At 42.4% G+C, this 17018-nt stretch overlaps 1 protein-coding gene across 11 annotated transcripts in view; it reads right to left on the bottom strand.

Annotated features, from left to right (window-relative positions):
- Positions 1-17018, bottom strand: part of CTDSPL2 (CTD small phosphatase like 2) — a 104330-nt gene that overhangs the window by 53890 nt on the left and 33422 nt on the right. For 10 of the 11 annotated variants that reach the window (XR_004966103.1, XR_004966099.1, XM_036299887.1 and 7 more), the window contains exon 2: positions 10015-10224. Coding sequence is in view for 9 of the 11 variants with exons in the window: in XM_036299887.1 (XP_036155780.1) it covers positions 10015-10200 (186 nt within the window). In the remaining 2 variants the exon portion in view is untranslated. Of the gene's footprint in view, positions 1-10014; positions 10225-12198; positions 12333-17018 lie in introns of those variants that run through there. The other variant, XM_036299826.1, reaches the window with a different exon arrangement.

Below are 17018 nucleotides of genomic sequence, written 5' to 3'. Positions count from 1 at the left end.
TAGCTTTTCAAAATAAAAATACCAATGATGTATTTTAAAGAGTAAGTTATTATATTGCATCTTTTGAAAAAGTATACACAGTATCTGAGAGACTTATAAACTCTTACAGCACTGCAGACAATACTGAAAGCCTACTGGATAAAATGTCAATGAAAGAAACAGGCACTTCCATCTGCCAAGGCTAAAGTAACTAACTGAATTAAAAACTTATCTGCAAATACAAAACTTGTGTGGAGAACTTGGCTTACAGATGTGGCTGGACTTTTAGTTTTGACTGTATTTATTTGATACCAGCATCAACTAATCATCAAAAATCTTCTTTGATTATCAAAGATCTTTACTGTGACTGCATGGTAACAAACATAAATGGTGAATACTTTTTTTGCATCTGTTTATCCTGGAATAACTTGTGCTGACATTTGTGCTAATTGTGCAAAAGCAATGATGGATATAAATTACTACCACTTTAGCACAAATCAAGGCACTAACATCCAATAGTCATTTTATTTTTCATTGCCATGTACTTGCAGGGGAGAAAAGAAAGGCTGGTTCTACTTAATAACGTCCTTGATGAAGCCATAAAATTAACTAAATCTCAAACCCTTAAATATGTGTTAACATTCTGCATGAGATGGGAAGTACTGTATATATAATATACTTCTGCAGCAAATGTATTCCACAATTATCTTGAGAAAAAGTATTTGATTGAGTTGTAACCTGAATTAGATTACCTTATCTTTTTAAAAATATATATATTTTAATTGATTTCAGAGAGGGAGAGATAGAAACATCAATGAGAGAGAATCATTGATTGGCTACCTCCTGCACACCCCATACTGGGTATCATGCTCAAAACCTGGGCATGTGCCCTGACTAGAAATCAAACCGTGACCTCCTGGTTCATAGGTTGATACTCAACAACTTAGCAACACTGGCCAGGCTGATGGAAAACTATTTTTACTTGAAGGGGGTATTTTTTGAAAAGTGAACAAAGCAACCCTATCACTGCAAAAACAAAACAACAAAACAAAACAAAACACACACACAAAAACCCAAAAACCACCAACAAAAAAAACAACAAACACCACAAAACTGACATTGCTGTCAACAGCTTCCCAATACTTAATGCCTGTTCTGTTAAGTGGAGATTTTCAGAAATGTGATTTTTTAATACTGAATAAAATATGTCAAAGTGGACACACATGTAGAAGATCTGCACAATTTAGTGAACCAGTATTTCCCAAATAATCAATGCATGATGTTACAAGCCATACATAGGTAAAAGATTCATTTTAAGTATAAGACACACCAAGGAAAAGATCTTTACAGTGCTTTCAAATTTAATCTTAGCACAAGACGCTAAGAAACTACACCAATTGTCAAGTTTTGAAATAGCATCAACAGCCTGGCCAGGGTGGCTTAGTGGTTGACCGTTGACCTATGAATCAGGAGGTCATGGTTTTGATTCCAGGTTGGGGCACATGCCTGGATTGCAGGCTCTATCCCCAGTGGGGTGTGTGCAGGAGGCAGCGGACCAATGACTCTCATCATTGATATCTCTCTCTCTCACTCTCTCTCTCTCTCTCTCCCCCCTATTTTCCTCTCTGAAATCAATAAAAATATGTATTTTTAAAAATAGCATCAACGGAGTATTTGCAATTATCTAATAAGGACATTAAAATACTCTTCCCTTTTCTCAATACATGTACGGTTTTCTTTATATGCTTCAATGATAAAAATCAACTCCCTTCTATGAAGCCATCATTAAAGTGATTAGTAAAGTAGTAAATAATGTCTTGCTTCCCGTTAATTTCCCTTTTGTTTTGAGAAAATAGTCAAAATTTTATTTGCATTAACATGTAGTAGGTATATAATTGCAACTAGGATTATTTTCAAAATTCCTTGGTTTTAAGATCTAATGAGATATACTGATAGATACAATCTCCATAAACAAATGTTCTTTAGGGTTTTCAATACCTGTAAGAAGGTAAAGGATTCTAAGATCAAAAACTTTAAGTACCACTTGCTCAATAGGCACTACTAATGAAATCACACACAAAAAGTCACCTCCCCCAAACAGAAAAAAATTTCAACTGACAGTTGACAAAAGAAGATCCACACATGGCCACAAGTCCATGAAAAAAAACAACTCAAAATCATTACTCATCAGGGAAATGCAAAATAATACACAATGAGATACCTCCCACCCACCCCTATAGAAAGGTTATAGTAAAAAATACTGACTATTCCAAATGTTGATGCTTCAACATTGCCAGATACAATGTAAAATGGCACAAATACAATGGAAAACAGCTGGGCAGACTCTTAAGTTAAAGTCTTTTAACAAAATGGTACTGGGACCAATGGATATCAATATGCAAAAGAATTAAGTTGGACTCTTCCCTAACATCACCTACAAAAATTAATTAAAAATGAACTAAAGTGTTAAAACTATAAAGTATTTATAAGAAAACTTAGGACGAAATCGTCATCGCCTTGAATTTGGCAATGGTTATTTGTATATGACATAAAAAATACAAGTAAAAAGTTAAAAATAAATTGAATTTCATCAAAATTTAAAACTTTTGTGCTTCAAAGGAGTTCACAGAAGAGAATATTTGCAAATCATATATTGAATAAGGGACTTGTAGCTAAAAATGTATTAGAAACTCTTACAATTCAATAATAAAAACAAAAATAACACAATTAAAAAATGGGTTTAAAAGACATTTTTCCAAAGAAGACATAAAACTGGCCAACAAAGTTCATAAAAAGATGCTCAATGTCATTAATCATTAGGGAAATGTATATCAAAACCACAATGAACTGCCATTTCACACACACCAGGATGGTTAAAATTAAAAAGACAGTGATAACAAGTATGGAGAGGATGTAGAGAAACTGGAACCCCCATATTATCTGGTGGGACTGTAAAATGGCAGATCCACCTTGGAAAACAACCTGCAATTCCTTAAGAAACTAAACACAGAGTTACCATATAACCGAACAATTCCTTTCTAGGTATACACTCAGATGAATGACACTGGATATATACATAAAAAGTTGTATGGGGCCCTGGCTGGTTTGGCTCAGTGGATAGAGCATCAGCCTGCAGACTGAAGGGTCCCGGGTTCGATTCCAGTCAAGGACACATGTCCGGGTTGTGAGCTCAATCCCCAGTAGGGAACATGAAAGAGGCAGCCGATCAATGATTCTCTCTCATCATTGATGTTTCTCTCTCTCCCTCCTCTTTTCCTCTCTGAAATCAGTAAGTATAAATATATATATATACACACACATATATATATATAAGCACACACAATATATATATATACATATGCACACACACACACACACACACACACACACCAAAAAACTTGTATGTGAATGTTCACGGGAGTTATTTTTCATAATAACTAAAGCGTGGAAACAATCCAAATATCTATTAGCTGATGAACTGAAAATCAAAATTATCAGAAGAAAAAAAGGAAAGGTACCAAAGAAGTCAAAGTGGCAGCACAGGGAGTTGTCTAACTAACTTGGATTTGAAAATGACACTTGTGGAAAGTAGCCTACCATCCAGTCAGAAATACTAAAGAAAGAGGGTAATAATATATGCAAAAAATACCAGGGGAGAAAAAATATTTCCTATAAAAGAATAAGCTTCAAGCTTTGAGCCAATAGTAGAATATAAATAAATGACAAAGTGGGTGGCACTTTACTTATTTACTTTCCTCAAGAATAATTATTAATCCCTACAGAAGATAGGTAATGCTATAAAGACACTATCTACCCACTTTGGGGCAGAATGGTATAGGACAGTGGTTCTCAACCTTCTGGCCCTTTAAATATAGTTCCTCATGTTGTGACCCAACCATAAAATTATTTTCGTTGCTACTTCATAACTGTAATGTTGCTACTGTTATGAATTGTAATGTAAATAACTCATATGCAGGATGGTCTTAGGCGACCCCTGTGAAAGGGTCGTTCGACTGCCAAAGGGGTCGCGACCCACAGGTTGAGAACCGCTGTTATAGGAGGAAAAGCACAGGTATTCAACTCAAATGTATCTGGATTTAAATCTCAGCACTGTCATTTATTGGAGAGGCAGTAGTGTACTAGTATAGTGGTTAAGAGTGTAGGCTCTAAAACCAGTAGTATCTGGGTTTCAATTCCAGTGTTGCCACTTAAAGTTAAGTAACCCTGCACAAGCTATATAACTTCCCTGTGCCTCTGTTTCCTCATCTGTAATATAGTGTAAGGGCTTAAAGAAGTCATTACACTTAAAGCACTGAGAATAGTGCATAGCACATAGTAACTGCTCAATTACTGTTTATTTGTTCTTATTTTTAATCATGGGCAAAATATTTATTACAATTGCTTCTATTATTGACATTGTAAAAGTTACCTAAATTCACTTTTTCTCAGGAGATACTGGATACAAAGCACCTAATAGATAATAAATATTAGCTACCAACCCTTACCCAAATTTTGGAAAAAAACAATGATGCTGTATTAAGATATTGAACATAGGCAAGCACTATATACTCAGTAAAATTAGATAATGAATAAAATTTTAGAATATATTATCAAGAAGACAGTGTAATGACAATGTACATAAGAGAGAAATAACAATTAGAAGCCACTATAAGCTCATTAGGAATAATAAATGACAAGTTCACCTTTTAATTTATTTCTAACATAGGGTTAGACTTGGGGGAAAACACACATACACACACAAAAAACCTGTACCTTGATTTCAGTAAGGCATTCAAATACTATTTTTCATATTAATCTTATAGACTATAATAAAGAAATCTAAGGCAAATGACAGTACAATTAAATCAATCTGTAGGAAAAACTGCCCAAATTATTAATGAAGATTCTAGTCTGCAAACAGATTTCCCGTGGCCCTATACTTATTAAGAAATTAATTTTAGCCCTAACCGGTTTGGCTCAGTGGATAGAGCGTCGGCCTGCGGACTCAAGGGTCCCCAGGTTTGATTCCAGTCAAGGGCATGTACCTTGCTTGCGGGCACATCCCCAGTAGGGGTTGTGCAAGAGGCAGCTGATCCATGTTTCTCTCATCGATGTTTCTAACTATCCCTCTCCCTTCCTCTCTGTAAAAAAGTAAATGAAATATATTTAAAAAAAAAGAAATTAATTTTAAAAATCCTAGATGTTGGTTTTTAAAAAAGGCAAAAAGAAACTCAACACCAAAATCTTGACTGTTTTAGCTGGCATGGGCAAAAATCTAACCATTAAAGGAGAGAGAGAGAAAAAAAAGAAATGATACAATGTATGATATAACATAATGCCACATTAATAGACTGCCCAGTTCAAAGAAAGTAAAAATGAACAGAAGTCAGAAGACGTGAGAAAAACCTATCTTCACTCTGGTTGTTACCTTTTATGAACAACGGAAAAGGGTGACCAAGATGGTTATCTGTATCACATACTGTCATATAATGGAAACTAGAAATATTTAGCTTAGATGTGAAGGTTTGCACTTTCACATGAAGAAAAGAACATATAAGAAAGTAAAGGGTAGATATATTTTCCTTGAGATGAAGAACTTTATAATATTTAGAGTTGTTTAGAGAATGAACTGACAAGTAACATTCTCTTCAAGAGAAATGATGACAATCCATTAGGAATGTATAGATTCAGGAAATCATGTTTCTGGAAGGAATTTGATCTTTCTTATACGACAATAATATATTACTTCTGAGTTTATAGAAATTAGCTCAAAGGAACTTTTAAAAAATTCCATTTAAAATTAACAATATTTTTTTACTAATATTAGAAAAACAAATTAAGATTAAATCATCAAAACATAAAGAAAAACTCTATAAACAGAATACTTCTAAATCTTGGCCAATGGTTCACAGTAACTAAGCTTTTTAGTGATATGACAACAAAATCTAACCCTATGAATAAGAAGCAATAGTGATTTCTTTTACTAATTATCAAAGTGATAAACTTATAATAAAAATATATCATATAATGATCCCAAGAAAAGAATACAAGAGTAGTAAACAGTGATACAATCTACAGACAATTAAGGTTAATAATACCATCCATTTATAGAGTACGTTAAAATTTCTTAAACTACTTTCCACCTATTTGCTATCTGATCTGAAAACAACTCTGAGACAGACAAAACAGTTGGTATTAGTGCCATTTTACAGTCTTCCTAAGGCTCAGAGGGGTAAATGATTTCATAATAAGATCACTCAAGTTGGTCTAGAGCACTGGTTCTCAACCTTCCTAATGCCGCGATCCTTTAATACAGTTCCTCATGTTGTGGTGACCCCCAATTTCATCGTTACAAATTGAACATAATTAAAGCATAGTGATTAATCACAAAAAAAATATGTAATTATGTTTTCCGATGGTCTTAGGAGACCCCTGTGAAAGGATCACGACCCACAGGTTAAGAACCATTGATCTAGAGCAGTGATGGCAAACCTATGACATGCGTGTCAGAGGTGACACACGAACTCATTTTTTTGGTTGATTTTTCTTTGTTAAATGGCATTTAAATATATAACATAAATATCAAAAATATAAACCTTTGTTTTACTATGGTTGCAAATATCAAAAAATTTCTATATGTGACAGAGTACCAGAGTTAAGTTAGGGTTTTTTAGAAACCAAGATGGAGGCATAGGTAATCACCGGAGTTTGCTGCCTCGAACAACCGCTTCAAAAATACAACTAAAAGACGGAACGGACATCATCCAGAACCACAGGAAGGCTGGCTGAGTGAAAATTCTACAACTAGAAGGAAAGAGAAAAGCATACCGAGACTCAGAGGAGGTGCAGTACGGAAGTAAAACACTAAGGTACAGAGGCGCACACGGAGCGGGCTGGCGGCTGAGGGCGCGGTTGTCGATTTCAATCGGGAGGGAGTCTCAAGCTCTGAGCTCCAGTTCTGGGCGAGTCTCTAGGGACCCAGACTCATACGGGAGAAGCGGGACTGTCTGGCAGCGGTCGGAACTCGAGGGCAGCTTTCTCTCCCAGGAGCTTGCAGCGATTACTGGGACACTGAGAAGCAGAGCCTCTGAGGGCAAGACTGAGAGCAGCCATAACTGCTAGCCTCCCCCCTGTTGATCCCTTAGGACCCGCCCCGCCCCAGCCCTGCAGGGAGGCTTTTGCTGGATAGCCTCAGGCAAAGGCTAGATTAGCACCTCACTAGAGATCCAGGAGCCAGGAAACCCAGAGGTCAGAGTGGGACCATCCAGTTTGCAGCTCCGTGGAACCATAAAGGACACCCTCAGGGGGCAGACTCAGTGAGCACCAAAGCCCCACTGAAGCAAGTCTTGCCCCAGAGGGGTGTCTCCAGCACAGAAGTTCTCCCACTGCAGACACAGCTGATTCTCACAGCCAATTGGCCTGGAGGTCAATTCCTCCCAGTGATAACTACAACAATCAAGGCTTAACTACAAGAAGACTGGGCACAAAGCCCACAAGGGGGTGCACCAAGAGTGTCAGCCTCAGGTAATTGAGGAGGCTGAACCACTGGACCCTAGAGGACACTCAGCACAAAAAACCACTTTATCAACACAGGGAAGCATAAAAAATGTGGAGACAAAGAAACAGGACACAAATGACAGAAATGGAGGAAAGCAAACTGCTGGATATAGAGTTCAAAACCACACTTTTAAGGTTTTTCAAGAATTTTCTAGAAACTGCTGATAAACTTAATCAGATCTACAAGAAATCTAATGAGACCCTCGAGGTTGTGATAAAGGACCGACTAGAAATTAAGCATACACTGACTGAAATAAAGAATATGATGCAGAGTTCCAACGGCAGACTAGAGGATTGCAAGAATCAAGTTGACGATTTGAAATACGAAGAAGCGCCACTATGGAAAACAGTATGGAGTTTCCTCAAAAAACTAAAAATGGAACTCCCATTTGACCCTGTGATCCCACTTCTAGGAATATATCCCAAGGAACCAGAAACACCAATCAGAAAGGATATATGCACCCATATGTTCATAGCAGCACAATTCACCATAGCTAGGATCTGGAAACAGCCTAAGTGCCCATCTGTAGATGAATGGATTAGAAAACTGTGGTATATCTACACGATGGAATACTATGCTGCTGTAAAAAAGAAGGAACTCTTACCATTTGCAACGGCATGGATGGAACTGGAGAGCATTATGCTAAGTGAAATAAGCCAGTCAATGAAGGAAAAATACCACATGATCTCACTCATTCATGGATAATAGAGACCATTATAAACTTTTGAACAATAATAGATGCAGAGGCAGAGCAGCCTCAAACAGATTGTCAAACTGCAGCGGGAAGGCTGGGGAGGGTTGGGAGGCAGGAGGGAGAGGGGTAAGAGATCAACTAAAGGACTTGTATGCAAGCGTATAAGCATAACCAATGGACATAAGACACTGGGGGGTGGGGGAGGCCAGGGGATTGTCAAGGGCGGGGGAAAAAAAGGGACACATATGTAATGCCCTTTGTAATACTATAAGCAATAAAAAAAAAGAAAACAAAAAAAAAAAAAAGAAGAAGAAATACGAAGAAGCAAAAAACACCCATCCAGAAAAGCAAAATGAAAAAAGAATCCAAAAATACGAAGATAGTGTAAGGAGCCTCTGGGACAGCTTCAAGTGTACCAACATCCGAATTATAGGTGTGCCAGAAGAAGAGAGAGAGCAAGATATTGAAAACCTATTTGAAGAAATAATGACAGAAAACTTACCCTACCTGGTGAAGGAAATAGACTTACAAGTCCAGGAAGCCCAGAGAACCCCAAACAAAAGGAATCCAAAGAGGACCACACCAAGACACATCATAATTAAAATGCCAAGAGCAAAAGACAAAGAGAGAATCTTAAAAGCAGCAAGAGAAAGAAACTCAGTTACCTACAACGGAGTACCCATACGACTGTCAGCTGATTTCTCAACAGAAACTTTGCAGGCCAGAAGGGGGTGGCAAGAAATATTCAAAGTGATGAATACCAAGAACCTACAACAACCAAGATTACTTTATCCAGCAAAGCTATCATTCAGAATTGAAGGTCAGATAAAGAGCTTCACAGATAAGGAAAAGCTAAAGGAGTTCATCACCACCAAACCAGGATTATATGAAATGCTGAAAGGTATCCTTTAAGAAGAGGAAGAGGAAGAAAAGGTAAAGATACAAATTATGAACAACAAATACACATCTATCAACAAGTGAATCTGAAAATCAAGTGAATAATCTGATGAACAGAATGAACTGGTTATTATAATAGAATCAGGGGCATAGAAAGGCTATTCTTGGGGGGGGTAAGGGGTGAGGGGGATGCGGGAAGAGACTGTACAAAAATCGTGCACCTATGGATGAGGACAGTGAGTGGGTGGGAAGTGAGGGAGGAGGGTGGGGTGGGAACTGGGTGGAGTGGAGTTATGGGGGGAAAAAAGAGGAACAAATGTAATAATCTGAACAATAAAGATTTAATTAATAATAATAAAAAAAAAAGTTAGGGTTTTTCAAAATGCTGATATGCCGAGCTCAAAAGGTTCGCCATCACTGGTCTAGAGAATGAATTTGAAACATCTGCCTATTGGTCAGCATTCATTCTTTCTTTAATAATTTTGTTTTCTCTTTAATGAAATAATACAGTTTCATTGGCAAATGTAAGAATACAGATAGATCATCTCCCTAAGCAATGTATTAATAATATTGAGAAATTTTACCTTTCCTTTGAAATAAAAACCAATGTGAGTATAAGAAAAAATTCAAGCAAAAGAAATATATATTTTCTACTTCCAATAATACTATGCTGGAAAAAATCCCCAGAAGATTAAGCAATCAGTTAAGTAAAATAAATGTTTTCTTAAACAGCCACTAAATATTTTGTATGTTAATACTCTTAAAATAACACCAAATGTTAATACTCTTAAGTGGGCTCTAGCAATGTTAGATTTCTCATTTTTACACGTTTGAAAATAAACTTAACTTTAATTTTAATGATGTAAGAACAAGGTAAAACCATTACCTTGGGTGTGCTTCCTTTAATGAATTTTTTAATTGAAGACAACAAGCCGGTTTCATTCTTCGGTGGTTTTTCTCCTCCTGTAGGTAGGCTATCATCAACTTCTGAATATTTCCTCTTTGCTCTGGCAGTGCGCTGTGTTTGGATTGGATTGGATTGCTGAGAAGCTTTCCGTGTTCTCAGCCTCATCTTTTATGGGTGCCACATGTAAAACTGTAAAAGAGAAATAACAAGAGTTATTAGAAACTTAATCTAGCATCCCCATAGTTTTCCAGCTTATATAATAAAAACCTCTTGGTTAAAAAAAGTCCAGGTTTCTAAGGGATTGAAATAAGAAATTAACATTTTATGTGATTGAACTTTATGGTATACACTAGAGGCCTGGTGCACAAAAATTTGTGCACACGAGGTGGGGGGGGGGGCCCTACAGCCCGGCCTGTGCCCTCTCGCAGTCTGGGACCCCTCCGGAGATAACCATCTGCTGGCTTAGGACTGCTCCCGGGTGGCAGAGGGCAGGCCTAATCCCTAGGTGCAGCCCCTGGTCGGGCTCAGAGCAGGGCCGATTGGGGAGCTGGAGCGCCGCCCCCTGTCATGCACAGAGCAGGGTGGATTGGGAGGTTGTGATGCCACCCTCAGTCATGCTCAGGGTAGGGCCAATTGGGGGGTTGGGGCACCACCCCGTCACACACAGAGTAGGGCCAATCAGGGGGTTGGGGCACCAACCCTGTCACACACAGAGCAGGGCTGCTCAGGGGGTTGGGGCGCCACCCTCTATCACCCACAGAGCAGGGCTGATCAGGGGGTTGGGGCGCCACCACTCTCACACTCAGGGCAGGGCCGATGGGGAGGTTATGGCTCTACCCCGTCACACACAGAGCAGGGCCCGTGGGGGTTGGGGGGTGGGGTTGGGGCGCCGCACCCTGTCACACACAGAGCCGCAGAGCGATTAGGGGGTTGGGGAGCTCTCCCCTGTCAGGCACAGAGCAGGGCTGATCAGGGGGTTGGGGCGCCTTCCCCTGTCACGAACAGAGCAGGGTGGATAGGGAGGTTGTGGCCCCGCCCCCTGTCACACACAGAGCCGCAGGGCGATCAGGGGGTTTGGGCGCTGCCCCCTGTCATGCTGATCCCGGTGCCGGGAGACCTCACGGCTCCCGCTGATCCTGGTGCTGGGAGGCATATTACCCTTTTACTATATAGAATAGAGGCCTGGTGCATGGGTGGGGGCTGGCTGGTTTGCCCTGAAGGGTGTCCTGGATCAGGGTGGGGGTCCCCACTGGGATGCCTGGCCAGCCTGGATGAGGGGATGATGGCTGTTTGCAGCAGGTCACACACCCTTCAGGGTGGGGATCCCCACTGGGGTGCCTGGCCAGTCTGGGTGAGGGGCTGAGGGCTGTTTTCAGGCTGACGGGTGACTGAAGCTCCCAACTACTCCTTTTTTTCTTTTTTTTTTATACTGGGCCAGCTTTAGCTCTGGCTCCAGCTCTGAGGCCTCTGCTGCTGAAAGAAGGTATCTGGTTTGTTTAGGTTCTATAATCGAAACAATGTATAACTCCAGCTCTGAGATCCCAGCTCGCTGAAAGCTGGTTTCTGGGGTTTTGTTTAGCTTCTATATTTGTTACAATGTTTCTTAAACTGCAGGCTCAGAGGCCAGCAAGGCAGGCAGAGAACGTTGGAGTCCTCCATCACTGAAGCAAGCAAGCCTCATGTTAGTTTCAAGCTGCCTGGCTGCCGGCCGCCATCTTGGCCGGCAGTTAATTTGCATATCTCACTGATTAGCCAATGGGAAGGGTAGCGGTCGTATGCCAATTACCATGTTTCTCTTTTATTAGATAGGATCATCCCAAGTAACCTTCCAATCTTTTGAAATTATACCCTGTGATTGCATACCAGTGTGCATGCTCTCTACAGCACTATGTTGCCTCCATCCATGCCCACATTATCATTCATTTAACCATTCACTTATTCATTCACTAAGTTTTTCCTGAGCACCTACCACATTTGAGGCACTGGGCTAGGAAATTACCTAGTAAACAATAAACAAGATAGGGAAAATTTTGCCCTCTAGAACTCAAACTGTAGTGGGAAAAAACCCTTCGTCAATAAATGAATTCCATTAGCACATTCTAATAATCAGCAATCATACAAGTGTAACAAGAAGTTAAATCATTTTGCAGGATTTGATCTTACCTTACTTAATGATACTTTAAAAACTGAATTCCCACAAGGAAGAACATATGAACCAATCTACTTGACTTCTCTCATTTTATCGATGAGAAAACAGGTGGCAAAACTGTCCCAAGACTTACACTTATCTTACCACTCTGAGACTCAAAATGAAAAAGAAATTAGAAAACAATATAAAGTGTGGAGAACAATAAAATTACTTACAACAGTGAATGCATTTGTAGAAATTCTAAGCACTCTAAAGGTGTAGAAATTCCTGGCAATAGTTACGGTCTTCACTGACCAATTAGGAAGCTTAAGAAATTGTGTCTTTACTAATTCAACATAATGGTCACAAGAAAAAAAGTTAGAACCCTTTAAAATATATAAAAACTTTATACTACTATAGTATGCTATGCTATACTATACCTACTTTAAGAATAACAACAAAAAAACCATATCCCCTAAATTCAAGGGATTCACCAGAAGTTCCACAATATCTTTTGAAATAATTTTTTTTCCATCACCAAATGATACTCAGTTTTTTCCTTTTATTTTTTTAATCCTCATCCGAGGATATGTCTTGACTGATTTTTTAGAGTGACAGAGAGAGAGAGAGAGAGAGAGAGAGAGAGAGAGAGAGAGAGAGAGAGAGAGAGAGAGAGAAAACATCAATTGGCTGCCTCCAGTACACGCCCCTCCTGGGGGTAAAACCCACAGTGCCCTGACCAAGAATCGAACCCTCAAACCTTTTGGCACATGGGACAACATTCCAATCAACTGAGCCACGCGGCCAGAGGCAAATGGTGCTCAGTTAAGTTGCTATCCCCAAATGAAATAAATATGGCCTTTTCTCCTAAAGAGTCAATGTTGACTTCTAAAGGGAGTTATCATTCAAGGCATGTATTATTTACTTAACTCTATTTACATTGCATAAATTTGTCTTAATTCCTTTGGTCTTCAGCTCAGCACTTCTTAGAAAAGGAAAATTCCCATGCCATAAATGCATAAAAGAATTTTTTTAAAAGAGTTATTTTTAATCAATTTCTATAGATATATTTTAAAAGATTTTAGTCTTGAAACTTACCAAGACTTGTTTTACGGCTCACCACATGGCCTATCTTGGTGTGCCTTGCATGTGAGATTAAAAAGTAGTGTTTTCTTCATCTGTGTGTGAGCAGTCAGTTTTGAAATTCCATGAGGGCTTGACTGCTCTAGCCCTTTCAGACTTAAAAGCACACCTTTCACAACTCACCATCAGAACGGACAAAATCCCTCCACATTTCATAACTTTCTTGTTTAAATGTTGTCTTGCTTTCCAGCAAATACCCACTGGTTATTTTTTAATTCAGAGGACTTTTTCTCCTAACCTTTTCCAGAACCTTCATTCTCTCCATGCAGAATTGTCTAGCATTTTATATATACACTAGAGGCCTGGTGCACAAAAATTTGTGCACTCGAGGGGGAGGGGGGTCCCTCAGCCCGGCCTGCGCCATCTCGAAGTCTGGGACCCCTCAGGAGATAACGACCTGCTGGCTTAGGCCTGCTCCCGGGTGGCAGAGGGCAGGCCCAATCCCTAGGTGCAGCCCCTGGTCGGGCTCAGAGCAGGGCCGATTGGAGAGTTGGGGCGCCGCCCCCTGTCATACACAGAGCAGGGCGATCAGGAGGTTGTGATTCCACCCTCAGTCACGCTCAGGGTAGGGCCGATTGGGGGGTTGGGGCACCATTCCGTCACACTCAAGGCAGGGTCGATGGGGAGGTTGCGGCGCCACCCTGTCATGCGAGAGCAGGGCCAATCAGGGGGTTGGGGCATTTCCCTGTCACACACAGAGCAGGGCCCATCAGGGGGTTGGGGCACTGCCCTCTATCACCCACAGAGCAGGGCCGATCAGGGGGTTGGGTGCCGCCACTCTCACACTCAGGGCAGGGCTGATGGGGAGGTTATGGTCCTACCCCGTCACACACAGAGCAGGGCCCGTGGGGGGGGGGGGGGCGCGGGCGGTTGGGGCGCAATACCCTGTCACACACAGAGCCGCAGGGCGATCAGGGGGTTTGGGTGCTGCCCCCGTCACGCTGATCCCGTTGCCGGGAGGCCTCGCGGGGCTCCGCTGATCCCGGTGCTGGGAGGCATATTACCCTTTTACTATATAGAATAGAGGCCTGGTGCATGGGTGGGTGCCGGCTGGTTTGCCCTGAAGGGTGTCCTGGATCGGGGGGGTGGGGGGTCCCCACTGGGGTGCCTGGCCAGCCTGGGTGAGGGGATGATGGCTGTTTGCAGCTGCTCACAAACCCTTCAGGGTGGGGATCCCCACTGGGGTGCCTGGCTAGTCTGGGTGAGGGTCTGAGGGCTGTTTTCAGGCTGGGGGTGACTGAAGCTCCCAACCGCTCCTTTTTTTCTTTTTTCTTTTTTTATTCTGGGCCAGCTTTAGCTTTGAGGCTTGGCTCCAGCTCTTAGGCCTCCGCTGCTGAAAGTAGAGTTCTGGCCTTTGCTTACAATGTTGCGATCCTGCTGGCTGTAGCCCGGCAGGTTTCTGGGGTTTTGTTTAGCTTCTATGTTTGTTACATAGTTGCTTGCAGCTCAGAGGCCTGCAGCGGCAGGCGGGGAACTTGGAGTCCTCCGTCACTGAAGCAAGCAAGCCTCATGTTAGTTTCAAGCTGCCTGGCTGCCGGCCGCCATCTTGGCTGGCAGTTAATTTGCATATTGCCCTGATTAGCCAATGGGAAGGGTAGCGGTCGTACACCAATTACCATGTGTATCTTTTATTAGATAGGACTAGAGGCCCAGTGCACAAAAATTTGTGCACTCAGGGTCAAGGGGGGGGGGTGTCCCTCAGCCCGGTCTGTGCCCTCTCGCAGTCTGGGACCCCTCTGGGGTGACCACCTGCTGGCTTAGGCCCGATCCCCAGGGGATTGGGTCTAAGATGGCAATCAGACATCCCTCTCGCAGCCCGGCAACCCTCGGGGGATGTCCACTTGCCAGTGGGGAGCAGGCCTAAACTGCAGTCGAACATCCTTAGTGCTGCTGAGAAGGCAGGAGAGGCTCCCACCACCACCGCTGTACTGGCAGCCATCAGCCTGGCTTGTGGCTGAAAAGAGCTCCTCCCATGTGAGAGCGCCCTGACCACCAGGGGCAGCTCCTGCATTGAGCGTGTGTGTCATAGTGACCAGTCATTCCCAGTCTTTCTGCTGTTAGGGTCAGTTTGCATATTACCCTGTTACTATATAGGATACAGGCCTGGTGCACGGGTGGAGGCTGGCTGGTTTGCCCTGAAGGGTGTTCCGGATCAGGGTGAGGGTCCCGCTTGGGTGCCTGGCCAGTCTCGGTGAGGGGCTGAGGGCCGTTTTCAGGCTGGCTAGTGACTGAAGCTCCCAACCTCTCCTTTTTTTCTTTTTTATTCTGGGATTTATGTACCTTCTATGGCTGTCACTGGAGCTGAGAGCCAGCTTTAGCACTGAGGCTCGGCTCCAGCTCTGAGACCTCGGCTGCTGAAAGCAGGTATCTGGGTTTGGGTTCTACAATTGAAACTCTGTTGCAACTCCAGCTCTGAAGGCTGAAAGCAGGTTTCTGGGGTTTGTTTAGCTTCTATAATTGCAAAATAGTTTTTTAGAGTGCAAGCTCAGAGCCCAGCAGCGACAGGCAGGGAACCTTGGCTTCCTCCTTCACCGAAGCAAGCAAGCCTCCTATTCGCTTCAGCTGCCTGGCTGCCAGCTGCCATCTTTGTTGGCAGTTAATTTGCATATCTCACTGATTAGCCAATGGGAAGGGTAGCGAAGTTACAGTCAATTACCATGTTTCTCTATTATTAGCTAGGACTAGAGGCCCGGTGCATGGATTTCTGCACTGGTGGGGGATCATGGCCTGCAGGGATTGGCTTGCTATGGGAGCACCACTCATCCCAGTTAGCCAAGCGGTGCTCCCACTGTGGGAGTGCACTGACCACCAGGAGGCAGTTCCTGAGTTGAGCATCTGCCCCCTGGTGGTCAGTGTGCATCATAGGAACTGGTTGACCAGTTGTTCTGGTCATTCCACTGTTTGGTTGCTAATCTTTTATATATAGCCTATCTAAATAAGAGTAATATGCAAATTGACCATCACTCCAACACACAAAGATGGACGCCCCCATGTGGTCAAAGATGTCCGTCACAAGATGGCCAGCAGGGGACGGCAGTTGTGGGTGATCAGGCCAGCAGGGGAGGGCAGTTGGGAGGGACCAGGCCTGAAAGGGAAGGCAGTTGTGGGCAGTCAGGCCAGCAGGGGAGGGCAATTAGGGGTGACCAGGCCGGCAGGGGAGGGCAGTTAGGGGTGACTGGACCAGTAGGGGAGGGCAGTTGGGGGCGACCAGGCCGGCAGGGGAGGGCAGTTAGGGGTAAACAGGCCAGCAGGGGAGGGCAGTTAAGGGCAACCGGGCTGGAAGGGGAGCAGTTAGGTGTCGATAAGGCTGGCAGTGGAGTGGTCAGGGGCAATCAGGCAGGCAGGCAGGCGAGCGGTTGGAAGCCAGCAGTCCTGGATTGTGAGAGGGATCCCTGATTGGAGAGGGTGCAGGCTGGGCTGAGGGATATACAGCCACCCCCCCCCCCGCATGAATTTCGTGCACCAAGCCTCTAGTAGATACATGTATATTTATACATATATACACTATGATATGTATATGTACTTACTTGCTAGAATTGAAGATTTTAATACCTCAATCTCAATAATGGGTAGAACAACTAGACAGAAGATCAACAAGGAAATGAAAGACCTGAACAATTCATTTGGCCTAAGAGAAATATATAAAACAATTCACTGCACAACATCAAAATAGATATTCTAAATTTACACACAAAACATTCTTCAGGAGAGA

This window comes from Myotis myotis, unplaced genomic scaffold (genome assembly GCF_014108235.1).
Source record: "Myotis myotis isolate mMyoMyo1 unplaced genomic scaffold, mMyoMyo1.p scaffold_m19_p_1, whole genome shotgun sequence".
Classification (NCBI taxonomy): Eukaryota; Metazoa; Chordata; class Mammalia; order Chiroptera; family Vespertilionidae; genus Myotis; species Myotis myotis.
This window is presented reverse-complemented; position numbering and strand designations above follow the sequence as displayed.